Source organism: Bufo bufo, chromosome 2 (genome assembly GCF_905171765.1).
Source record: "Bufo bufo chromosome 2, aBufBuf1.1, whole genome shotgun sequence".
NCBI lineage: Eukaryota > Metazoa > Chordata > Amphibia > Anura > Bufonidae > Bufo > Bufo bufo.
In genome coordinates, this window is record NC_053390.1 from 237,889,792 (window position 1) to 237,917,354 (window position 27,563).

General features: G+C 43.3%; 1 protein-coding gene across 4 annotated transcripts in view; it reads left to right on the plus strand.

Annotated features, from left to right (window-relative positions):
• The first annotated feature begins 220 nt into the window (after positions 1-220).
• The window catches only part of LOC120988660 (E1A-binding protein p400-like), a 160,283-nt gene continuing 132,940 nt past the window's right edge, over positions 221-27,563 (plus strand). For 3 of the 4 annotated variants that reach the window (XM_040416264.1, XM_040416265.1, XM_040416266.1), the window contains exons 1-3: positions 221-283; positions 10,048-11,386; positions 14,574-14,661. In XM_040416264.1, the coding sequence (XP_040272198.1) occupies positions 10,088-11,386; positions 14,574-14,661 (1,387 nt within the window). In that variant the 5' untranslated portion in view covers positions 221-283; positions 10,048-10,087. Of the gene's footprint in view, positions 329-10,047; positions 11,387-14,573; positions 14,662-27,563 lie in introns of all 4 variants that reach the window. The other variant, XM_040416263.1, reaches the window with a different exon arrangement.

The following is a 27,563-nucleotide window of genomic DNA, read 5'->3' on the forward strand; positions in this document are numbered from 1 at the left end:
TAAATGCTGTTCTCTGGAGGAAGGCGCCCTGACACATTGTCCTGAGAAGGAAAATAATGACACCCTGCAAGAAAAGCTGGAGCAGCCGCCAAGTGCAAATCTCCATCTCACCAGGAAGTCAGCGCCTGCCCAGAGGAGCCCAGAGGCATTCCCATCGCCAAGACGACGGGAACAGTCCCCGGCACTGCGGCCTCTAGCGGCCGAACGCGGAATTCATTGTCTAGAAGTGTCCTCTCCCAGCCACCGTCAGCGGGGGATCCTGTCCAGCCGCTGGCTGCCTTTTGTGAGTATTTCTGGTGGGGGGATTACCGCCGGAGCGGACTGAGGGGTGAGTGCTGCGAAAGTGCTGCGGGTAGTGGTGTAGGACGGGCCGGGAAGCTTGGAGTCCCGGGTTGTGGGGCGGGTGGAACTTCCGAGAGGAACTAACAACGTGTGTGTGTGTGTGAGGCGCTTCCTCAATGTGTCGGGCCCGGGCCTGGGGCGCTCGGCTCGGTGGGACCTAGCGGCCACTTCCGGGCTCTCCGTGTGGAGGGGGTGGGTTTGTTACACTGTGTCTGCTCCTGGAGGTATGCACGGCTTCACATGATTTCCTCTTCAGGCTCCCAGGCTCCAGCCGTATTCACACCCCTCAGAAGAACCGCATGACAGATGCAGCAGAGGTCTGTTGACAAGGCTGTAATCTGCCATGTGTTGCTCGTGTGTCAGCCATTTTTTGGAAGGTTGCGGCTCCGTGTCCATATGTCAGTCTGTAGCCAGCTGGTCAGACGGACTCCTTCCGTGTGCATTCCGTATTGTGCTCATTCCTGTCAACGGATAGGACATGTTCTAGAACATGCAGAACCCGTGTTCTGAGCCGATCTAGCCAAAGTCCACCAACTGACCCCTATTGTGGCAGGTTTTTGGGCTTTTAAAACACAAAACATGAAATTTATGATTTATTTATTTTTATTTTTTGTTACCATTTTTGGTCTCAATTTTATTTATTTATTATTTTTCTTAAGGGCTCATGCACACGAATGTATTTTTTGTCTGAGTCCGTTCAGCTTTAAGTTTTTGCGGCCCTTACGTAGAGCTGTTCATTTCAATGGGGCCACATAAAAAAATGGAAATGACTCCGTGCGCCTACTGTGTCCTTATGTCCGTTCCGCCAAATAATAGAACGTGTCCTATTCTTGTCCGTTTTGCAGAGGACAGGCATTGTTACAAGGGATCCGCAAACGATACGGATGTGAGGTGGATGTCAGCCACTTTTTTTTATTGCGGATTAGTGTTTTGCGGACGGTCGTGTGCGTGAGCCCTTAGGAAAATGCCCTAAAAACACATTCTGAGAGCATTCAGCACTTTGAAAAAAACGCCATGGACCCATAAAAAAATTGCACTGATGGTCATGTTTTTTGTAGAAAAATGCCTGCAAAAATTGCTGAAAAGACCGAGGGGTAGATTTACTGCGGCAAATGCGCCAGAATTTTGGGACGATCTGGGAAATCCTCGGCTTCCCGTTTATAATGGCGGCAGGCGCCTTCAGCGCTGAGTCAGCCTGTTTTTTTGCACTAAAAACCTGCACCCAAAAAACTCTGTCTGAACATACCCTAAAAATGCCAGCTCCAGACGAAGGTCTATAGCAGGGATGGCCAACCTGCGGCTCTCCAGCTGTAGGCAGTGTGGCATGCTGGGAGTTGTAGTTGTGCAGCAGCTGGAGAGCCTCAGGTTGGCCATCCCTGGTCTATAGGAAATGATGACCTATCCCCAGGCGGGGGTCTGAGTCCCGGACCCCATGACCATCAGCAGGGCACTACGCTCAGGCCGTTTTTGTAAATTTGATGGTGTTTTTTGTCTTTCTGGCTTCCTTAAAAAATGCAGCATGCACCTCACCTATAGTGGAGCGAGCCCCAGAAAACAGGGGCGGAGGGGGAGCCTATGGGTATACTGGTGGGTTCTTTAGGCTACTTTCACATCTGCATTTCCCTTTCCCGTATTGAGATCCATCATAGGATCCGAATGGCGCAGGAAAACGCTTCTGTTTTGTCTACATTCATTGTCAATGGGGACTGAACTGAAGGGAATGGAGTCACCGGAATGCGTTCTGTTCCGTTCGGTTGCGTCCCCGTGACGCACACACAAGCGCTACACGCAGGGTTTTTGAGTGCGTTCTGGGATACGGAGAAGGACAGATCCGTTATGACTCGCAATGTAAGTCAATGGTCACGGTTTTTGATACAAGTCCTCCATTGACTTACAGTGGTGTTAGAGACGGATCCGTCATGGCTATTTTAGAGATGATACAACCGGATCCGTTCAGGCCGGATGCAGATGGTTTTATTATCATGACGGAAGCGGTTTTGGATGTGAAAGTAGCCTGAGTAGTAAAGACTCTCCAGTCCAGAATCTCACGGTCTGGGTTCACACATTACTACATAACACGTCGTTACTGCAAGTTTTTTAGTTATTTTTTACAGGTGAAACGTGTTAAATCCGTGATCCACATTTACTAATGGGAGTGCGCTCAGATTTTGGTGTCAACGGTGCCAAAATGATACACCGTTTGGCACATTTAGTTTTTGAGAAATCATCAGTGCTTGGCTTAGTGGGAACAGGCATGGCTTTACTGGAAAGAGGTCGGGGGTTAAGACTGGGGCTGCAGTGAACGATTATTTCAGTAATCGAGTATTTTACCGATTTATTTTATTTGTTACGATTAATCGAGTAATCTAATAAGAAAAAATGAATTAATAGACTGTTTTCCTTTATAAAAACTCATCAGACCCCTGCCATCAGTCCCCAACACCCTTCGTGCCCCCCAGTGCCATCGAGGATTTTTTTTGTCAATTTACTAGATTCAATCGAGTAATTGTTTCAGCCCTAGTTAAGATGCCACACTTCTGGCATAAAGTAATAGTTGGTAGAGTCGGACGTATCGCCCTGCCATGTGTAACACTGACCGTCTGCAGAATGGCCGCCCCTAATAGAACAGTCCTTTCCTTGTCAGTAATGTGGACACTAATAGGACAGGGTCTGTTTTTTTTGCAGAATGGCCAAGCAGACATACGGACATGGAATGCACATGGAGTCTTTCAGTTTTTTTTATGGCCCCATTGAAGTGAATGGTTCTGCATGCAGGCCGCAAAAAAAAAAACCGGAATGGACACGAAGACAAAATAAGTTTGTGTACATGAGCCCTAATGGTGGCCATATTAGACAGAAGCTTGTGAACGGTCATTTACAGCCATAAACATCACACTCCATACTGGCCTTACACGTTTTGTGAAACCGAGCGATGGACGAAAGATCTTTCCGGGAATGTAAAGATTTGTCGTCCGACCATCAGTTAGAAAACTTCAGACATGGCGTCTTCTTTTCAGATGATAACGGACGGTCATTGTTCGGCAAAACATTTGTTCATTGTTAAATTTCACCCGACGATCAATTGCTTTAGTTAAAATTGGCCATTTCGATAGACTAACGTGCGGCCACATCGAGGCGATGTTCACACGACAAAATCCGCGGCAGGAAGCTCAGTGGCAGGAATGTAAAACTGCTGGCGGTTGTTTCCCTGCTTCCCCGTCACCGTCAGGGTTTGTTGGCATGGCAAAAATCCACGGCAGGAAAGTCAGCAGTAGGGATGAGCAACTTGTGTTTTTCAAGTTTGATTTCGAGTTTTCTGGCGATTCCGTTACCACGGACCGTAACGGAATTCTATGACGGCATGCACCACGGATGCCTGTAAGAGGCATTCCGTCATAACGGATCCTTCTGCTGAATCAGTGGCAGATTTGACCCGTGAAACATACCCTCAATATAAAAACCACTCTTGGTCCGCTTCTAAGAAGAAACATGCCACTTCTGAGTCAGTTTTGGAATTAGCGACAGAAAAAAACGCTACCATGTGCACATTGGCGGCTTTTGTGTGTGGGAGGCCAATGGTTGGGTTTTGATAGCGGATTCCATGACGGAAAACGGACGTATTCTATGATGGAATTCGAATCCAAGTTTATTTGTGTGAACATAGCCTAAAAGTGTGCACAGCTGGCACGACTGCTGTTTTCTGTGCCGCGCTGTCGCGTGTACCAGCCTCCGAACGGGCATTTAGGTGCAGACATGAACTGCAGGTCCCTTCAGATTGCTAATGAAAGAAGTGGTAACTCGCTGTGATTTGTTAATGCCCACGCGTTTATATACTTATTTTGGCAAACCGTGCGTCCATTAGAAAACTGCAAGGATTTCCCACCTCTCATTAGTCGTCTGTACAGCCCGGCTGCTTTGGGCTGCATCGCCAGTGTATACGTACAGAGTATCAAAGTAAATCCAAGTATTTGTCATCCTCTACCCTACACATAGCGGTGGCAGAGACCGGTGAAGCACATTACCACCCTTATACTACACCTGGACTTGCTGTGCGACCAAAATCTGAATAGTACCGGGATTTGCACAGAACACTCAGCGCGCTCCATGTTCCCTCTGCAGCACAGGGGAGAAGGAAGCAGTGTCTCCCTCCCCCTGTGCTGCTGCCACCAATATGGAGAGAGGGGAGAGGCTGTGGTCACTGCGCCACCAATGAAGATAACTAATGTTTAATACAAATACAGGAGGCGGATGCCGGCGGCAGAATCGCATAGCCGGCACCCGACCTCTATGACAGAGAGCTGTGAATAGCGACACTTCTGAAAAGTCCATACTATTAAAATATCAAAAAAATATATGCGGTGAACGCTGAAAAAACTGGAATTATTATTTTTTTTTAACTGCACGATTCGCCATTTTTTTTTTTTGTCACTTTGTCCCCCCCAAAAAAATAGGATTGGACTGTTCTATTATGGGCCGGATGTTCCATAAAATGCGGAATGCACGCAGCTTTTTTGGTGTTTAGATTTTTTTCACGTGGTATCGAGTATCGCGATACTTTTTTTTATGGTATCGAAATCGAATCCAAATTTTGGTATCGTGACAACCCTACGGTAAACACTAGTGCGCAGAACACCACCGCTAGCCTGGGTTTACACATTCAGTTTTTTTTTAATGCTGTTTTTGAAGCCATAGCAAGGACTAGAGTCCTTCTTTCCCTAAAGGCTCCTGCTGTGCATTACCCTATGCACGTGCAATGTCCGTGCGGCTATGGGTCTGCAGTCCATCTGCACCACAGAAGCACTCAATAGGGCTTCCGTAGCCTTCTGCTCCATGCCTCCACACCGTATCTTCTGGATTGCGGACCCATTCAAGTGAATCCATGAAACGGTGCGCACACGGCTGGTGCCTGTATATTGCGGACCCGCTGTTTGCAGGCCACAGCTCGGGCCGCCCTATACAGTGCATTCAGAAAGTCTTCAGACCCTTTCACTTTTTTCACATTTTGTTATGTTACAGCCCTGTGCAAAAATAAAATAAAAAGTCCTGTGTGTATGGCACCCGAATTTGTTTTAACCCCTTAGTGACCACCCATACACCTTTTTACGGCGGCCCAGTGTAAGCGCTGCACGGGTTTCCGGTAGGGATCGACCGATTATCGGTTTTACCGATATTATGGGCCGATATTCAGTATTTTGACCGTTATCGGTATCGGCATCTATTTTGCCGATATTCCGATAACGTATTGGGAACACAGATCGCGCTGCTGACAGCGCTCTCCGTGTTCCCTCAGCAGCACAGGGGAGAAGGAAGCAGTGTCTCCCTCCCCCCTGTGCCGCTGCCACCAATGAGAGGAAGGAGGACAAGAGAAGGGGAGGGGTTATGGCCACTGCGCCACCAATGAAGATACCTCATTCATTAATTCATATACAGTAGGTGGGAGCTGGCTGCAGAATCTCATAGCCGGCTCCCGACCTCTATGAGCTGTAGCTGCGATCTGCGATAGTTAACCCCTCAGGTGCCGCGGATCGAAGCTACTGCTCATAGAGGTCGGAAGCCGGCTATGTGATTCTGCAGACAGCTCCCGCTTCCTGTATATGAAAGAATGAGAGAGTTATCTTCATTGGTGGCGCAGTGTGCCCCCAGTATTAATCATTGGTGGCGCAGTGTGCCCCCAGTATTAATCATTTGTGGCGCAGTGCGCCCCCCAGTATTATTCATTGGTGGCGCAGTGCGCCCTCCCAAGCCCCCCAGTATTAATCATTGGTGGCGCAGTGCGCCCCACACCCGCGCCCCAGTATTAAAAACATTGGTGGTGCAGTGCGCCCCCCCCAGTATTAATCATTGGTGGCAGTGGCCACAGGATCCCCTCTCCCCTGCTCCTTTGATCGGAGCCCCAGCAGTGTAATCTTGGGGCTCCGATCGGTTACCATGGCAGCCAGGACGCTATTGAAGCCCTGGCTGCCATGGTAAGCTCCATGCTGCTGTGTGCACAAAGCACAGAGCAGCAGGGACAGTGTGAGCTCCTATTCACCCTGATAGAGATCTATCAGGGTGAATAGGACAAGGGTTCTAGTCCCTAAGGGGGCTAAAAGTTAGTAAAAAAAACAACAACAAAATATTAAGTATAAATGAAAAAGAAAGATTTACAAAAAAAAAAACTACACGAGTGCCGCTTCGGGCTGTTTAACACTTTACATGCCGCAGGCAATGGTGCCCACCACATGTAAAGTGCTGTCAGAGGGAGCGGACTCTCTCTCTGTCTCCCATTGGGACCCCGCAAATGCGATTGCGGGGTGCCAATTTGTGTGAAGGCTAGCAAGGCTCTGATGTAGGCCCCCAGACCAGCCTTCAGTAATTTCCAGCAGGCTGTGCCTCTCTGGCGCAGCCTGCTGGTCAATGTTAGTATAGCGTTGCCATTAAAATGCATTGCATTTTAAAAGCAATCAAAATACTGTCTGTTATAGTTCCCTTGTGGGACTATTAAGTGGTAAAAAAAAAAACAGTTGATAAAAACGAAAAAAATTCTATAAAAATTATTTACGCTTTTTTTTCCCCCATTGAAAATACGCTTTTTACTGAAAGAAAATGCAAAAAAAATTCTCCCCCATATGTTTGGTATGGCCGTGTCCGTAACGACCCAGACTACATAAATATCACATAAATTATCCCCTATGGTGAACGTCGTAAAAAAAGACAGAATTGCTAATTTATTCTTAGTTGCCACCGAAAAAAAATAAATTAATAACAAGAGATCAAAAAGCGCCATTTACTCCAAAATGATACCAATGAAAAATACAAGTCGTAAAGACCCGGAGAATAAAGATATGATGTTATTTATACCGAAAAATGAACGCCTTAAAATTTATAACGTAAAAACGCAGTGGCAGAATTGCTGTTTTTCCCATCTCCTTCCCAGAAAGAGTTAATAAAAGTTAATCACAAAGTTATGTGTGCCCCAAAATGGAGCCATAAAAAAACAACTTGTCCCGCAAAAAACAAGCCTTCATAAAGCTATATAGACGGAGAAATAAAAAAGTTAGGCTGGTTTCACACGGGCGTTGCAGGAAAAGTTGCGGGTGCGTTGCGGAAACATGCGCGATTTTTCCGCGCGAGTGCAAAACATTGTAATGCGTTTTGCACGCGCGTGAGAAAAATCGGCATGTTTGGTACCCGAACTTCTTCACAGAAGTTCGGGTTTGGGTTAGGTATTCTGTAGATTGTATTATTTTCCCTTATAACATGGTTATAAGGGAAAATAATAGCATTCTGAATACAGAATGCATAGTACAATAGCGCTGGAGGGGTTAAAAAATAATAATTTAACTCACCTTAATCCACTTGATCGCGCAGCCCGGCTTATCTTCTGTCTTCTTTTTTGCTGTGTGCAGGAAAAGGACCTGTGGAGACGTCACTCCGGTCATCGCATGGTCCGTCACATGATCTTTTACCATGGTGATGGATCATGTGATGACTGGAGTGACGTCACCACAGGTCCTTTTCCTGCACACAGCAAAGAAGAAGACAGAAGAGAAGCCGGGCTGCGCGATCAAGTGGATTAAGGTGAGTTAAATTATTATTTTTTATTTTTTAACCCCTCCAGCGATGTTTTACTATGCATTCTGTATTCAGAATGCTATTATTTTCCCTTATAACCATGTTATAAGGGAAAATAATAATGATCGGGTGTCCATCCCGATCGTCTCCTAGCAACCGTGCGTGAAAATCGCACCGCATCCGCACTTGCTTGCGGATGCTTGCGATTTTCACGCAGCCCCATTCACTTCTATGGGGCCTGCGTTGCGTGGAAAACACACAATATAGAGCATGCTGCGATTTTCACGCAACGCACAAGTGATGCGTGAAAATCACTGCTCGTGTGCACAGCCCCATAGAAATGAATGGGTCGGTATTCAGTGAGTTGAACGCATTGCACCCTCGCGGAATACTCGCCCGTGTGAAAGGGGCCTTATAGCTCTTGGAACGCGACGATGAAAAAAGAAAGAAAAACGCTTGGTCAGTAAGGCCCAAAACAGGCTGGTCACCAAGGGGTTAAACTTAGTTGATGGTTAATTGTGAGGAGGATGTTTAAAAAGAGGGAAAAAAGGCGGCTCAACTGTTCAATAGAATGGTAGAGGTGCTGAGCTGCTGATTTGACTCACCCAGTCAAAGAGAGAGCAGTATAAAATAGAAAGGTAGCAGGCACACTCATAAATGGGATTAAATAAAATGGTTTTATTAAAATACTAAATTAAAATTTGGCAGGGATATTTTTAGAGCATAGGTGAGGAAATCTGGGCACTAGTGGTGTGTGCCAGATAAGGGGTGGCTGGTACCAGGTATTGGAATATTCTGTGAGAAAAAATAGTGAATCTAATCCATTTAGATAAATGGTATATAAAGTTGTGATTGAGAGTTGAAAAAATTTAAGAAAGTTCCAATAAAAAAAGAATAAATAGAGAAATAAAATAAAATGGTAAAAATTGATTTGCTATATAAGCCGTGCAGTCTTAGGCTGGGTTCAGACCTGAGCGTATTTGATATGCGCATTTAACGCGCGTTTTTGTCGCGTGTTTTTATGCGCGTTATTTGCAATAGTAAACGCGCGTTTGACGCGCATTTGTGTGATTGACTGCAGTGTCCTATGGCCACAAACGCGCGTCAAAACGCCCCAAAGAAGCTCAAGAACTTGTTTGAGCGTAGGGCGTTTTTCAGCGCGTTCAAACGCGCTGTAAAACGCTCAAGTGAGAACCAGGGCCATAGGGAAGCATTGGTTTTCATGTGTTGAGCGTTTTACAGCGCGTTTGAACGCGCTGTAAAACGCTCAGGTCTGAACCCAGCCTTAGTGTTATCAACCGTGTATTTGGTCTTTTCTGGTGGGCTCTTGTGGATAAGATATGATTTCCCAGTAGTTGATAGATAGACTATGTCCCTTTATTTATAAGTATATATGGTTGCGCTGTAAAAGATGGTGTTGTACAGTATGGTCATGTACAATATGGTTTCATGTAGAACTCGTTTGTGAGGAAAGCAACCTGTGGGGGAATTGGTGTTCTGTGATGAGGATGTGTATTTATAGGGGTTACCCCATGTCTAATGTAAAAAGTGAAAATCAAACATCATATAGTACACAATGACCTCTTTCTAACAGTTAGAACCCGTCCTGTACCTCACATGGATCCAGAGATCTCACCAATCATTGCTCTGTTAGATTTATATCAAGCTGACAGCTGAAGGGGAGTGTCTTTTCTGCTGCAGCTAAGGGGCGTGTCCATTATCTCCCTATCACAGCTCAGAAGGCGGTTGAAGGATGAAACTGAGCATGTGCGGCCTTCTCAGTGAGCAGGATAAAGAAATAAGAAAAAGACAAACAGCAGGTGGCGCTATACAGATACATTTTATTGAATAGCTCAGTGGTGATGCAAAATGTTTAATTACATGCAATTACAAAAGTATTCAGATCCAGGTGCTGGTTTTGAAAACTGTAGAATATTTTTCGTGGGACAACCCCTTTAAGGCTGAATTTACATACACTTTTACCGTGCGGCACAATGCTGAAATGCAGGATAGGTAAGCCCATTGAAAATGTAGAGTTTTTTTTTTCAAGACCATCAAGAGTGTACAAAATAATTTCTATTATTATGGTTATTTCTACTTAAAGAATCCCATATATATCCCGTGATTTTAATTTTGTCCTTTGTTTTTTAGGAATATATTGTGAGAACCTGGCTTGGGGGGCGGGGTTATAATGCCCCATGGTAACAGTCCCCAAGATACTCAGAATCCATCTCAGCCTCCGAAAAGCAGCTCAGGGAATGATGGCGACCAGCAGAGGACTCAGAAAACAACACCTCAATCACCTGCCTCATCATTTGCACAAGCAATTAGTTCTCCTGGACCTCAGTCACCCAGTTACCAAATACAGCAGCTCATAATGAGCCGGAATCCAGTTGCTGGTCAGAATGTGAACATTACTCTACAGAATGTGGGGCAAGTGGTAGCAGGAAACCAGCAGATAACGCTCACCTCACTGCCATTAACAAATCCTGCCTCTCCTGGGTTCCAGTTCAGTTCCCAGCCACGCCGGTTTGAGCATGGGTCTCCTTCTTATATTCAGGTTACATCCCCAATATCTCAGCAGGTCCAGAATCAAGGTCCTGCACAACCCAATGCCGTGCCAATCCAAGCATTGCAGGGTGTACGGGCCACCACTGCTGGAGCGAACTTGGGGATGTGTAACAAGGCTTCCACACCTGGATTTGTAGATGCGGGTTTGTTAGTGAGACAACTAAGTCTTGGTTCATCAAGTACTGGACACTTTGTATTTCAAGAGGGATCTGGAATTACACAGATAGCACCCGGCACCCAAATGCATCTTCCATCAGGGACCTCCACGCCAGTCCAGACCCATACTGTGTTGCACTCCAATTCACAGACTGTTGGTCAGGTACATCAGTTTGGATCACAGAACACTGTAGGTGCTGGCGCTGGTATGCAACACATAACGACCACTAATCTATCACCACAGATAGGCAGTATTATCCAAGGACAGTTCATTCAGCAACAGCAGGTTCTCCACGGCCAGCAGCTGGGCAAGACCATCACCTTTGACCGAACATCTGGAGGAATGATAGCTGGTGTGGCTGGAGCTTCTGCTTTTGGGTTGACAACACAGCAGAGCCCAACAAGTCCATCCCGAGCAGCTGCTCCTCAAGGACTTTCTAGTCTTCCCCTTACTCCAACCAGCACTGTCAAGAAACCAGTGAAGAGGCTTGAGGAGATCCCACCAGTGACTGCTGAAGATGCACGATTGAGGAAACAGTGTTTAGAACATCATTACAAAGCTATGAAAGAGCTGAAAGGAAACTTCAAAGATTACCTGACGGAGTTGTTCTTTTTACAGCACTTTCAAGGGAACATGATGGATTTCTTGGCCTTCAAAAAGAAACCTACATTATTGTTACAGAGTTTTTTAAGGCAAAGTGATTTAGATCTAGAAGTGGAGGAAGAGGAAGTGGAAAAGAGCCCGGCACTCGTCACTATGCAGGTATGATCACTTGTCTTTCTGCAAAAAAAAATGTATAAATTAATTTATCAATTTTCCCATCAACTTCCTGTGGCAGAGTAATTTTTGTGCCTTTAAGGAATGTAGTATTAGGACACTGGTTAGAGGGGTTGTCTAATCTCTCCGTTACTAAGGCCACGTGGTGGTCGGCTCTTGGTAACGATGAGATGAGACATCCCTTTAATGTACTGTGTCCTACTGCAGATCTTATAAGATGATATAGGGGCATAGTGTGGCATTGCCTTTCTAACATGGCAGCGTGTCATGGCATAGTCACCTTTGTAATAAAGGAGACATCATTTGTGTTGGTTCGGTTTTTAGTCATATGCCCTGCCACAGAGAGTATCATGCAACTAAAAAATGACCCCTCACCTCTCCTATCTGTTTTAGTAATTGTATTCCACCTGAAATGACAATTGCTATGACAGTATGTTGTGCCGCCCCTCTATTATTCCTGCTACAATTTTATGAATAAATGTACAACTGGGTGTTCTCATTTGAGGCTGCACTGTGCTCATGGCAGATATTGTAGGGACACGCCAGCTGTACATTTACTCCTACGTCCAGCAGGAATATTGGAGGAATGGCACAGACCTGTCAGGAGAGGTGACCCGTCCTCTTTAAAGATAGTTAAAGCCCTTTCAGTGAGGAGGTCCTATTTTCACACAGCTGATCGATGGGGGATGCCCGATCCCTACCGATCAGATACTGCCGACCTATCCTGAGGTTAGTTCATAAGTATTAAACACTCGGAAAGCCCCTTTAAATGAAAAAATATTCTCCGTTATATTGATATCTATGTCCTTTCTTTGCCATTTTAAAAAATAAAGCAGCCTATAGGAAGCTGATAAAGCTGACTCCATTGTTTCCTATGGGATTAGTGCTGTGTTTGGTGACATGTCCTTGTTGTTTCTGTGTCCGGCTGTGGATGCTGGACACAGTGGTTCCACAGTCGGACCCTTTCTCCCTCTGTACATTTGGTTCACGTTTGATGTCACCATTTTTGTACTATATTATGTATATACGCCCATTTTCATATGTCCAGAATTTAGATAATGGTGCTTTACAATAGCAGTAACACTATCAATAATATCAATGTGAGCGCATCCTTCACAGGATTCTTATTAATAATGTATTGCCTGACCATTGGGCCTGTATTACAGATTCTGATTAATCATTGGTCAAATGGCTCTTTACATCCAGATCTTTTGTGATACACACCAACTATTGGTCTGATTGGACAGATATTGGTCAGATAATCTGTTGGTGTAATACCAGAAGAACCTAGCATGATGATGTGCCTGGGTAAAGGATATATGATGTACATGATTACAGTGTGCCTCATTACATAAATAGTCTAGTTTTAAAGGGGGTTATAATGGAAGAGATAATGACGACTTATCGCTATCATCAACATCATCACATCAGTGGGGGTCCAAGTCCTCGCACCCCGCCAATCTTCTGTTTCAGAGAGCCACTGCAAAGCTATGGTGAGCAATGCAGACTCCCGGCAGTGGCACTGCTTAGTAATGCAGCTCAGCCTCATTGACTTGAATGGGGCTGAGCTGCACCTAGGCCAAGTGACCGATGTACAGTGATGTCACTGGCCTAGGAGGAGGTCGTGGCGCTCAAGGCCTTTTCTAACAGCAGGTTCCTGGATGTTGCAACCCTGTAGATCTGATACTGATGACTTATCCTGTGGCTAAAGCTTATATTACACCTGCAGATTTTTGTAGGGAGGGAAGCATTTCTTCCCAGCAATTGTCTGCTTGTTAGTGGAGGAAATTGCTTTTATTACATGCAGCGATCTCCTCTACAGTATAGGGAGGAGCAATCGCTAATGCCATCGCTCACCTCCATACAAAATCATTGTTTGATGGGAGCAGATCGTGATTACACAGCTCAATCTGCTGCCGGCACACGATAATTTTTAAACCCGCTGAAAGATTATAATTACTGGATGAACGAGTGTTTGCTCATTCATCAGGTAGTCAGCAGCCAGATCATTGCTAACGAGCGTTCCTGCGAATGCTTGTCAGCGATCGTCTTCAGTATTATCAGCAGGTGTAATATAAGCTTTAAAGGGGTTATCCAAGAGATATAATGCCCCTCACACAGATAGTACTTACTGTGCTCCCCGGCACCCGCGTCTCTTCTCATACCGGCACGGGGGGCATTATAGCTCTTAGATAACCCCCTTAAGCTATTCCCTATCCACAGGATAATTATTCCATTAGTACCTCCAGTGATCATGAGAACGTGGGCCCCGTACCCTATTTAAGAGAAATAAAATAAAAAAATGGATTTTTACTGATCTCCCTCTGCTCCATTCTGTTACTGGTCAGGTCCCCGCGGCGCTCTACTTCCTGCCCTGGCTAGACACACTGGAAACGCCAGGCAAGTCCTGCTCAGCCAGTCGCTGGAAGTGGAGAGGATGGGGACCAGTCACAGAATGACAGCCCTGGGAGGTGTGTAATCGCCCTTTTTATTTTATCCCATTTTCATCTTTTTTTTTTCTTTTTTTTCCTTCAAACTAGCTTCGAGATGAAAGGTTTATTCACTAGAGGCCATGTTTGAAGGGGTGTCCCAGTTCTAGAACTGTATGGCATGGCAATGTTAGATTGTTGGGACTTTGACCATGGGGCTCATACAAATCTTGGGACCTGGGTTACCTTTCCCCTGTTCCTGACAGAGCGGTGGTCTTCCACGTATGTTTTTTTTTTTTTTTTCATTTTAAGGGCTCGCGCACACGACCGTATGTATTTTGCGGTCCGCAAAAAGACGGATGACATCCGTGTGCATTCCGTATTTTGTGGAATGGAACAGCTGGCCCCTAATAGAACAGTCCTGTCCTTGTCCATAATGCGGACAATAATAGGACATGTTCTTTTTTTTTTTTGTGGAATAGAAATAAGAACATGCGGAATGCACACTGAGTAACTCCCGTTTTTTTTTTTGCGGACCCATTGAAGTGAATAGTTCCGTATACAGTCTGCAAAAAAAACAAAAAACGGAACGGTCACGCAAAGAAAATACGTTTGTGTGCATGAGGCTCGTGTTTCTGTGTCTCTCATCACTCCAGTGAATCGAAGGCTCCCAGATTTCACAGCCCTTGAGTCGTGTTCTTTTGGCTCTATCCGTTTGTGATACATATTTTTTATTATTTCAGTCTTTAGATGCTCCTACAAGCCCTGTGCTAGAAATACCAAGTGCTATGGAGATCCAAGCTTCCTACGTGCAAAAGGAGAACTCAGCTGGTAATATCTACGATAACTGTGTAATGTTTACCTGGCGTTTTACACTTATTTCTTTATGGACAACATATTTAATTGCATATTTGTCAGAAGTAGAATATTTCGGCCTCCTTCACCACACCCTTTTTTTTTTTCATTGTGTTAAAATGCTTGTAAAAAGTTCCATGCGTTTTCTTTTTATTTAGTTTTTTTCCAAACATTTTTGCTTCTTTTTTTTTCGTAACGTTTTGGACATGCGATTTTGAGGTTCTCTTTAGAAATGTATGACGCTAAAACACTATGCTTAGAACATGCTGCATATTTAAATAAAATGCTTCTGACCCCAAAATAACAAAGCTCCTATCCTGTAGTCTTCTCAGTATCTTGTTGTACGTCCAAAGGTGCATCTGGCCGCAACAATTCTGAACTAATCAAAAAGCCATTGTTCCATCACAACATCTTATCCTGTGATTGGTGGGAGAGGGTCTGACTGCTGGAGCCCCTGCTAATCACTAGAAAGGGGAGCCACTCAGCTCTATGGGATGACCAGAGATAGGTGAGTACCATCGCTTGGCTGACTCTGGCCGCCCCGTAGAGCTGAATGGGTGGTGCATTTCTGCCACTCCATTGAAAGAGGGAACACAGGCCCCACCAGTTAGACCCCTGCTGAACACTTGGCCCTTTTCCTGTGGACAGGCAGTACGTTGTTGTAGTGAGAGAACCCATTTATAAGAAACATTTCTGGACATAAACCTAAATTGTTGTTTTGAATTCTGTGTTGCAGACGTTTCCGATCATTTAGAGTCCATGGTTTTTCTCATACATTTTACTTCCTTTAGGCCTCATGCACACGACCGCGGATGCACACAACGGTCGTGTGCATGAGGCCTTAGTTGGCAGCTTTCCAGTGACATTAGAATTTGTTCTCCGCTTTGCCTGATCTTTTCATATTGTAGAAACCAGGGCACTCCGAAGTTATGTGATCAATGAAAATAGTATTTTATAACTATTTCCAGCAAAGTGTCAAGAGACATGCTCCACTAGATGCATAAATGGCCAAAGTTTCAGTCCTTCCCGGCCTAGGAGACAATTCCATACGTATAAGATTAGATGACACATAACAGTTCACATATAGTAAGTAAAGACTGTGCATTGGAACAGAAATAGGATAATTACAAAATCACAGCTGTCTGTTCTCAAACAATGCTAAATCGGAATTTCATGACCACATTGTGACCAGAAAGTAAGTACAGGGTCACTTGTGAAGATTGCCATTAGTCTGAAAGTGAAAAGGAGGAAGCAATTCAATGAGAATCACAAATCCTAAAAGGAAAACTGGAAAAGTGAAAGGTTACGTTCACATCAGTGCTCGAAATCCAGTAGACTGTTCCAACAGAAGAGTTCATGGTATCTGGCATAACAGGATAATGCTGGGAGGCGCTGGATCCCCATTGACTAGAATGTGATCTGGCCACTTCCCGGCATGAATGCCTGGTTTCGGCCAGACGAATATGGCTGCATGCAACAAGTTTTGTCCGGCCGACAGTTGCCATTTATGGAGCAGTCTGCTGGATCTCCTAACACTAGTGTGTGAATTTAGAATAAATGACCATCAAGAAAAAAAACCTTGAAGGGTCTGGTACAAAAGCAAAGCACAGCTAAATCACAGAGGAGACCTCTGATCAGACCACCAATGTTGATCAGACCTCTGATCAGACCACCAATGTTGATCAGACCTCTGATCAGACCACCAATGTTGATCAGACCTCTGATCAGACCACCAATGTTGATCAGACCTCTGATCAGACCACCAATGTTGATCAGACCTCTGATCAGACCACCAATGTTGATCAGACCTCTGATCAGACCACCAATGTTGATCAGACCTCTGATCAGACCACCAATGTTGATCAGACCTCTGATTTTCACGCAGCCCCATTCATTTCTATGGGGCCTGCATTGCATGAAAAACGCAGAATATAGAACCTGCTGCGATTTTCACGCAACACACAAGTGATGCGTGAAAAAACAACGCTCATGTACACAGCCCGATTGAAATGAATGGGTCAGGATTTAGTGCTGGTGCAATGCATTCACCTCACACATTGCACCCGCGTGGAATACTCGCCCGTGTGAAAGGGGCCTAAGACTAGGGAACAGTGCATACAGAGCCCGCATAGGGAGCGCTGCATTCACTGTTCCCCGGTCCTACTGTACTAATGAGCGCTTGTTAATATTTGACCTATAAGACTCACTGATATTTTTCCCTCACATCTTATAGGGTGAAAAATATGGTGTGTGTATGTGTATCCTTATCTCATTTTGACGATCCATCATATCTTTGATAGTGTCTTATTTCCTTTAGGGCTCGTTCACACGAATGTTTTTTGCGTTTCGTATACGGAATGTATTCATTTCAATGGGTCCGCAAAAGATGCGGACAGCACTCCATGTGCTGTCCGCATCTGTTGCTCCGTTCCGTGACCCTGCAAAAATTATGAGACATGTCCTATTCTTGTCTGTTTTGCGGACAAGAATAGGCATCCCTATAATGGGCCTCGTTCCGTTCCGCAAACTGCGGAAGGCACACGGGCGGGATTCTTGTTTTGCGGATCTGCAGTTTGTGGACCGCAAAAAATGGCACGGTCGTGTGAACGAGCCCTTACTCTGCATTTAGCATTGCTTGTGAATTATTAATTACTCAAATCCTATCATTGTTCCACTGCACAGTCCGGAGACCCCACTTACGTTATTTACTTTGCAACTGTTATTTATCATAAATTTTATTTTATTTTTTTATAAAAAAATAAATAAACACCAACTCCAAGTGTTAGCTGAAAGTCTGTGGCAGGACACGCGTGCAGTAAAAAAATAAAATGCAAAATCTGCAAAAAAAAAATTTAATTTCACCTCCAGTTTGCTTTAATTCCTGGGGAATAACTAAGTGTTAACAATTTCTAAAATCAGTTTGAATAGTTCGAGGGGTTTAGTTTCTAAGGCTACCTTTACACTTGCGTTCAGAGTGGATCCGTCTGGTGTCTGCACAGACGGATCCGCTCCTATAATGCAAACGTTGGGATCCGTTCAGAACGGATCCGTCTGCATTATAGTTCAGAAAAAAGTGTGAAAGTTAGTCAGACGGATCCGTCCAGACTTTACATTGAAAGTCAATGGGGGACGGATCCGTTTGAAATTGCACCATATTGTGTCAACTTCAAGCAGATCCGTCCCCATTGACTTACATTGTAAGTCTGGACGGATCCGTTTTGCTCCGCACGGCCAGGCGGACACCCGAACGCTGCAAGCTGCGTTCGGATGTCTGCCTGCTGAGCGTAACGGAGGCCAAGCGGAGCCATCCTGATGCATTCTGAGCGGATCCGCATCCACTCAGAATGCAATAGGGCAGTATGGATCCGTTCGGGGCCGCTTGTGAGAGCCTTCAAACGGAGCTCACAAGCGGAACCCCGAACGCTAGTGTGAAAGTAGCCATGGGGTAATTTATGGGTGCTTTGTATTATGTGAGCTACTCACTGTGACTTCAGAACTGAATTGGTCCTTAAAGTTGATTTTGGAAATTTTCTTGAAAATTAAAAAAATTGCCTCTAAAATTCTAAACCTTCTTATGTCCTAAAAAATTAACATTACTAAAATAACATAAAGTAGCCATATAATCAATGTTAATAAGTATTTTATGAGATATCAACTGTCAGTCTTAAAAACAGAGAGATTAAAATTTAGAAAATGGTACATTTTTCAAAATTTTTGGTAAATTTAGGATTTTTTTTTTTGTAAATGAACTTAAAACATATTGACTCAAATTTACCATTAACATGTACAATGTGTCACAAAAACAATCTCAGAATGGCTTAGATAAGTAAAAGCGTTCTTAGGTTATTATCACATAAAGTGACGCATGTCAGATTTGCAAAATTGGGCTTGGTTTAGGGTTGTACTGTCTGTCTTCTGCGGCCCTGCCTGCAAGCTGCACTGCACATGGTGATGACACTTGATAAACTATGTCTCCCTGTTTCCCCCTATACAGGAGCAACAAGAAGACATTACTGTATGGAGGCCACAAGACATTTTTATACTGATGGCAAAGGGGTTACAAATTGTTGTCCCATACAGTATAATGTCACCTTGTGGCCTCCTTACAGTATAGTTCCTAAGTCCAGACAGTATAATGTCTCCAGGTGGCCCCATGCAGTATATAGTGACTCTTGTGGCCCAGTGGCCAGCCCATATAGTATATAGTGTCTCTTTGTGCCCCGCTGCCTGCCCATACAGTATATAATGTCTCCTTGTGCCCCGCTGCCTGCCCATACAGTATATAATGTCTCCTTGTGCCCCGCTGCCTGCCCATACAGTGTATAGAAACATAGTCTGCCCATCTAGTCTGCCCAATATACTGAATACTATGAATAGCCCCTGGCCCTATCTTATATGAAGGATGGCCTTATGCCTATCCCATGCATGCTTAAACTCCTTCACTGTATTTGCAGCTACCACTTCTGCAGGAAGGCTATTCCATGCATCCACTACTCTCCAGTAAAGTAATACTTCCTGATATTACTTTTAAACCTTTGCCCCTCTAATTTAAAACGATGTCCTCTTGTAGCAGTTTTTCTTCTTTTAAATATTCTCTCCTCTTTTACCTTGTTGATTCCCTTTATGTATTTAAAAGTTGCTATCATATCCCCTCTGTCTCGTCTTTAATCAAAGCTATACATGTTAAAGGGATTCTGTCACCAGGTTTCACCCCCTCCAGATAAAAATATGGTTATGTTCATGGAGCTTTCACGATTGCTAATGTGGTCTTATAAATGTAATCTGTAGGCTCATTTTGCTCAAAAAACGCTATTACTAACCTGTCAATCAACAGAATAAGGTGCCCAAGGGGATGTAAATAGATCCAAGCTGCCGCCCGCACCCACCGCCGTTCGTGCCCAGCTCCGCCTTTCCCGACCTCAGCACCGCCTCATAATCCTGTGTGACGCCTCCGGCTCTCCCTCCCTCCCTCCCCCCTCCTTCTGCTCTAACATCTCGCGCGTGCGCACAGTGCTCTGCCTGATGCGCCCCCGTGCGGACTATTCAGTTCGGCTTCATAGAGCGAAGTGCACATGCGCCGGCACTTCGCTCAACCTCTCGATGACCTGCACACTGGCAGAGCCCTGTGTGCACGCGCGAGATGTTAGAGCAGAAGGAGGGGGGAGGGAGGGAGAGCCGGAGGCGTCACACAGGATTATGAGGCGGCGCTGAGGTCGGGAAAGACGGAGCTGGCACGAACGGCGGTGGGTGCGGGCGGCAGCTTGGATCCATTTACATCCCCTTGGGCACCTTATTCTGTTGATTGACAGGTTAGTAATAGCGTTTTTTGAGCAAAAAGAGCCTACAGATTACATTTATAAGACCACATTAGCAATCGTGAAAGCTCCATGAACATAACCATATTTTTATCTGGAGGGGGTGAAACCTGGTGACAGAATCCCTTTAAGGTCCTTTAATCTTTCCTGTAAGTTTTATCCTGCAATCAATCTACTAGTTTAGTAGCTCTTCTCTGAACACTCTCCAAAGTATCAATATCCAGTACTGAGCACAATACTCCAAATGAGGTCTTACTAGTGCTCTGTAGAGCGGCATGAGCACCTCCCTCTTTCTACTGGTAATGCCTCTCCCTATACACCCAAGCATTCTGCTAGCATTTCCTGCTGCTCTATGACATTGTCTGCCTACCTTTAAGTCTTCGGAAATAATGACCCCTAAATCCCTTTCCTCAGATACTGAGGTTAGGACTGTATCCTATTATATTCTGCTCTTGGGTTTTTACACCCCAGGTGCATTATCTTGCACTTTAGTTGCCAGATTTTTGACCATTCCTCTAGTTTTCCTAAATCCTTTTTCATTTGGTGTATCCCTCCAGGAACATCAACCCTGTTACAAATCTTTGTGTCATCAGCAAAAAGACACACCTTACCATCGAGGCCTTCTGCAATTTCGCTGATAAAGATATTAAACAATATGGGTCCCAGAACAGATCCCTGAGGTACCCCCCTGGTAACAAGACCATGGTCTGAATATACTCCATTGACTACAACCCTCTGTTGTCTGTCCCTCAGCCACTGCCTAATCCATTCAACAATATGGGAGTCCAAGCTCAAAGACTACAGTTTATTGATAAGCCTTCTATGTGGGACAGTATCAAAGGCCTTACTAAAGTTGAGATAAGCGATGTCTACTGCACCTCCGCCATCTATTATTTTAGTCACCCAATCAAAAAAAATCAATAAGATTAGTTTGACATGATCTCCCTGAAGTAAACCCATGCTGTTTTTCATCTTTCAATCCATGGGATTTTAGATGTTCCACAATCCTCTCCTTAAGGCCTATTGCACACGGACGTTTTTTTTTCCCGTTTACTGGACGTTTTTTGCGTTCCGTATACGGTCCGTATACGGAACCATTCATTTCAATGGGTCCGCAAAAAAAACGGAATGTACTCCGTATGCATTCCGTTTCCGTATTTCCGTTTTTCCGTTCCGTTTTAACATAGAACATGTCCTATTATTGCCCGCAAATCACAGTCCGTGGCTCCATTCAAGTCAATGGGTCCGCAAAAAAACGGAACACATACGGAAATGCATCCGTATGTCTTCCGTTTCCGTTCCGTTTTTTGCTGAACCATCTATTGAAAATGTTATGCCCAGCCCAATTTTATCTATGTAATTACTGTATATGCCATACGGAAAAACGGAACGGAAAAACGGAACAGAAACGGAAACAAAAAACGGAACAACGGATCCGTGAAAAACGGATCGCAAAACACTGAAAAAGCCATACGGTCGTGTGCAATAGGCTGGTTTCCATTAATTTCCCCACTATTGATGTCAGGCTTTCTGGCCTATAGTTGCCCGATTCCTCCCTACTACCTTTCTTGTGAATGGGCACAACATTTGCCAATTTCCAATCTTCTGGGACGACTCCTGTTGCCAGTGATTGGTTAAATAAATCTGTTAATGTTTTGCTAGTTCACCGCTGAGCTCTTTTAATAGCTTTGGGTGTATCCCATCAGGCCCCTGTGACTTATTTGTATTGATTTTAGACAGCTGACTTAGAACCTCTTCCTCTGTAAAGACACATGCATCAAAAGATTCATTAGTCTTCCTTCCTAACTGAGGTCCTTTTCCTTAATTTTCCTTTGTACAAACTGAACAGAAGAATTCATTGAGGCAGTCAGCTAGTTCTTTATCTTCTTCCATATACCTTCCTTCTTTTGTTTTTAATTTGGTAATTCCTTGTTTTAGTTTCCTTTTTTCATTTATGTATCTGAAGAATGTCTTATTGCCTTTTTTCACTGACCTGAGCTAATTTCTCTTCTGCCTGTGCTTTAGAAGCTCTTATAACTTGTTTGGCCTCTCTCTGCCTAATCTTATAAATTTGCCTGTCATCCTCTTTTTTTTTATTTTTTTTTATAATTACTAAATGCTATATTTTAGTGTTTAATGATTTTGGCCACTTCTGCTGAGTACCACAGTGGTCTCTTCCTTTTTTTGCTTTTACTGACGAGTTTTTGTGTGGTGTGACTCATAGTATACGATTTCAATAGTCAGAGACTATATTTCCTGTTTCTGGTCTTTTCACAAATTTTCCTTTTAAAATATAACTTTTATTTCTCTTTTAATAAACAAATTAGTCACAAAAACATATATTTAAAAAATGCCATATGCTGGGCAAATACTAGTGGGGGACTTATGAGCTTAGCGTCCACTGCCTAGTTATATGTAAGCTAAGACGTTGGTTATCTCTAGCAACAGTTTGCGAGATGCATGTCTGTAATGTCAGCCGACATCAGACACTTTTAAAGCTATCGCTCTTTGGTTTAAATACCCTTCCTATAGCGCTATGTCTGCCCCTGTAAGGTGCTTGTGTAAGCGGCGTCTGCAGATCGCCGTTCAATTAATGATTTCTTTTGCCCTGCATAATCTTTAAAAATTATTGGTGCAGCTCCCCCAACATGTTTCACCGCGAGATGCGGCTTCTTCAGGGGGGTAAGGAGCTACTAGCAACACGAGTGTTCCGTTTGTAAGAACTTGTATATCCAAAAGGCGGGTTTCCGTTCTATATTGTCCTATAGGGTTATACCTCATGTTGAAAGTCGTGCATATGAACCAATCCAGATGCGGTTTCGTTAATCACAATGGTCTGTTTGTCAGCCAGTCACATTGTTGCTGATGCGCTTGCGTTCGATACTTAGTTTATTTTTAGTCAACTATTAAGTGCGCATGCGTCGGAACTTAGTATTTTTTCTAATCTGACTCTTATATGCGCTTGCGTCGGAACTTAGTATCATTTTTGACTATTATATGCGCTTGCGTCGGGACTTAGTGTTTTTTCTATTATGACTCGTATATGCGCTTGCGTCGGAACTTAGAATCTTTTTGACTGTTATATGTGTTTGCGTGGGGACTTAGTTTCTTTTTAATTTTCAGCTATAGAGTGCGTTTGCGTCAAGACTTGTATCTTTTTGATTTATAACTATAATGTGCGCCTGCGTGGGGACTTAGTGTCTTTTTTGTTTTTTTATTTTTACAACTATTATGTGCACTTGCGTCGGTACTTGGTGTCTATTTATCTTTGTGAGTGTTTAGTGCGCTTGCGTCTGAACTTAATGTTTTCCCATAGTGATTATAATGTGCACTACATCAGACCTCATGTGTTTCTACTTTATTTTTTTATCATAACCATTCTATGTGCTTTCTTTAGAACCCGTGTCTTTAGATTATAACTATTAGATACACTTGCATCTACTTTTAATATCTTTTTATTGGGGCTATTTATACATTTTAGAATTTCTACTTAGTTTTGATGTCATCATTGCGCTTCCATAGTGCTTGAGATTTGCCCATAGTGTTTCAATATGCATGTATTGAGATTTAACTTTTTCTCTTTTTTTCAGATCTATCTCCCACCAAGTAGAGCGAGCAGAACTCACTCCCGATCTCCAAATTGTAAGTAACATATGTCTGAACTTGGATCTTTCTCCATAATATTATTCCTTATTTTTCTTAAGTACTAGGTCGAAAATTGGAAGTTGGTTCAATCCATTGGTCTTCTTGATACTTGCTCCACTAAAGATGTTTCTATTATGTTTATACTGTTATATTTATACTGGGGGGCTCTCCATGATATCATTAGGGAGATATATCCTTTCATCCTCATTACAGTCCAAGCTATATAATCAAAATGAATTAAGTGTCGTGCCCATATCTCAGACCCCCTTATAAACCTGCTTCACTACTATAGCCTCAATATAATTCAGACACATATATATACTGACTCTGACTGAACTTAAACAATTTATTCTGATTATTTGTAGATTAACCACATATTTTCTATTATCTGGATTGGTATGCTCTATTCTATTTTTGCTTCTACATATTAGTTTATTAGTAGTTTTTTATAATATTATGTTATATAGAATTATTTATAATAACAAGAGTGATACTTAGTGATTTTTATTCATATAAACGCTGTAAAGGTGAATCCTTCATTCAATCCGTTAGGGCTCATGGTATCCAGTCTCTGGATCCATCTAGCTTCACTTTGTAGGAGTTTCCTATCCAGGTTACCACCTCTGGGACCCATACTCAGTTTTTCTATGCCCCAGAACCGTAGAATTTTTATATTATTGCCATGCATGTATTTGACATGCCTGGCAATTGGTGTATCTTTCCCAGTCTCTATGGAGCTCATATGTCCAGAGATACGGCGCCTCAATTCCTGGATAGTTTTGCCCACGTACAATTTGGGACATGGGCACGATGCTATATATATCACTCCTTTGGTCTTACAAGTAATCAGTTGTCTAATTGTATATTCCTTTCCGTCTGATGGATTTGTGAATTTTTTAATGCGTGGGATATATCTACAAAAGGAGCAATCCCCACACGGTGAAGAACCACAATATTTTTCTCTAATTATATTTTCTCCTTTTCCTTTTTCTTTTAGATGGCTATGTACTAGATGATCTTTTAGATTGGAGCTCCTTCTATATGTAACGCTTGGATTAACGGTAAGTACTTCTCTGAGATCTCTCTCTGTCTGAATGATGTTACCAGTATTTTTGAAGTATACTGTAAATTTCTTTATTGTATCCGTCAAACGTTCCAATACACCGAATAGTCTCGTTTTTCTTGGGAAGAGTAGACGTAAGTAATTCATCCCTATTCATAGCTTTCGCTCTGTTATAGGCTCTTTTTAAGGGGGCTGTAGGATAGCCTCTTTTTTTGAAACTGGTATAGAGGTGCTTGCTCTCTTTTTCAAAGGTTACTGCATCGGAGCAATTCCTACGGGCCCTCAGATATTGGCCCGTAGGTATTCCTCTCTTAAGTGGTAAAGGGTGCCAACTCCCCCACTGCAAATAACTATTTGTGGAGGTTGGCTTCCTATACACCTCGGTACCAATATGTCCATTATCCATGATCTTGATTTTTAGATCTAAAAACACAATTTCTCTATCCTGTAGTTCGTATGTAAATCTCATACCTATGTTGTTGTCATTTAGTACCTGGGCGAATTCCCTGAAAAGTGTTTGTGCACCATCCCATAGGATGAGGATGTCATCGATATACCTGCCCCAAAAGAGAATGTGGCAGGTATATCGTGACATCCCCTCCGTAAATACAGTGTCATTTTCCCACCACCCTAAAAATAAATTTGCATAAGTTGGGGCACATGATGTCCCCATCGCGGTACCATTAATTTGTTTATAATATTTACCCTGAAATATAAAATAATTGTGCTCTAAAACAAATTTTAACATAGCTATTACAAAGTGATTGTGCTGGTGAAAGACACTACTTTTTGTACCAAGAAATAAGTGAACTGCGTTTATGCCCAGTGAGTGTTGTATATTACTATACAGGGATTCGACATCCAGGCTAGCTAGTATAGTATTTGGTGTCATCACCATATCATTGATTTTTAAAAGGAGATCTTTTGTATCTTTGATATAGGATGGTAAGGTGGTTACAAAAGGCCTCAGTATTTGGTCAACATACTGGCTTGCCCCCTGTGTCAGATTGTCATTCCCGGAAACTATCGGTCTCCCTGGGATAGGAGTTTTCCCTTTATGCACTTTTGGAAGTGCGTAAAAGGTAGAGATGGTAGGATCTTTATTAAGGAGATACGCAAATTCATCTTTTGTTATTAGGTCTCTAGACTTTGCCTCTTGCAGGAGAACCTTCAGCTCTATGAAATATTCACTAGTCGGGTCATTGGGGAGTATTTTGTAGGTCTTTCTATCTTTCAGGAGTCTCTGCACCATATCTACATAGTCATCTCTATCCTGAATGACTATGTTGCCCCCCTTGTCACTAGGCTTGATAACAATATCCTCATTATTCTTAAGTTCTTCCAGAGCTTTTAATTCCTGGGTGTTCATGTTTTGGTCTATATGGTCTTTTCTCATTTTTAGTGCTTTTATATCCTGAGTAACCAGGCTGACAAAGGTATCAATCTCTTTGAATTGCGCAAATGGCGGGGTGGTCTTTGATTTTGGTTTTAAAGTAGAGAACGGGGGGTCTGGAATAACGCCTTGTCCTTCATTCTCCCTAAGGAGGTCCTCTAGGGTTTGGATACATTTTTCCTCATTTTCTTGCGTTCTTCTCATATCCCATTCTGCCTGTTTATGTACCTTGTGTAAAGCCAATTTGCGCGCAAAGAGATTGATATCCTTTATCCACAAGAACTTATCGCTCTGTGGAACTGGGGAGAAAGTAAGACCTCTATCCAGAAGTTTTCTCTGTGCTATTGTCAGGGGGCAAGTGGACAGATTTATAATCTGTCTATCACTATCTTCCTCTATTTGTATATTTTCTCCTATCTGCTGTACCCCCATTTCTCCCGATCCCGTAATTGTATCCCTGCCTGTCCTAAAAAAAGGGGGGCTATAGGTGTATTCGTCTGGGTATTCGTCTGTATTGATGTTATTTGAGAAGTGAGAGGATTCGGATTCACATTGGTTATCCCATTCACTGTTTGTCCGAAGGCAAACGGTTGTGCAGAGGTAGAGGTGGAATAAGGTCCAGAGGATGGACCTGAAGTCATATTGGTCATTGTTATATTTGGACCTGTGTGATACTGTCTTCCCATTATTGGCGGACATATTTTTGGCGTTTGTCTGGCCTCTTGAATGACTTTTTTTGGGGGCTGATATCTCCCTTTCTTTATTTTACGTTTTGTCCCTGTTCTTGGATTGGGATAATTTCCACTATATTCTGAACCCTCTGCACCAGATCATGGATAATGGACATATTGGTACCGAGGTGTATAGGAAGCCAACCTCCACAAATAGTTATTTGCAGTGGGGGAGTTGGCACCCTTTACCACTTAAGAGAGGAATACCTACGGGCCAATATCTGAGGGCCCGTAGGAATTGCTCCGATGCAGTAACCTTTGAAAAAGAGAGCAAGCACCTCTATACCAGTTTCAAAAAAAGAGGCTATCCTACAGCCCCCTTAAAAAGAGCCTATAACAGAGCGAAAGCTATGAATAGGGATGAATTACTTACGTCTACTCTTCCCAAGAAAAACGAGACTATTCGGTGTATTGGAACGTTTGACGGATACAATAAAGAAATTTACAGTATACTTCAAAAATACTGGTACATCATTCAGACAGAGAGAGATCTCAGAGAAGTACTTACCGTTAATCCAAGCGTTACATATAGAAGGAGCTCCAATCTAAAAGATCATCTAGTACATAGCCATCTAAAAGAAAAAGGAAAAGGAGAAAATATAATTAGAGAAAAATATTGTGGTTCTTCACCGTGTGGGGATTGCTCCTTTTGTAGATATATCCCACGCATTAAAAAATTCACAAATCCATCAGACGGAAAGGAATATACAATTAGACAACTGATTACTTGT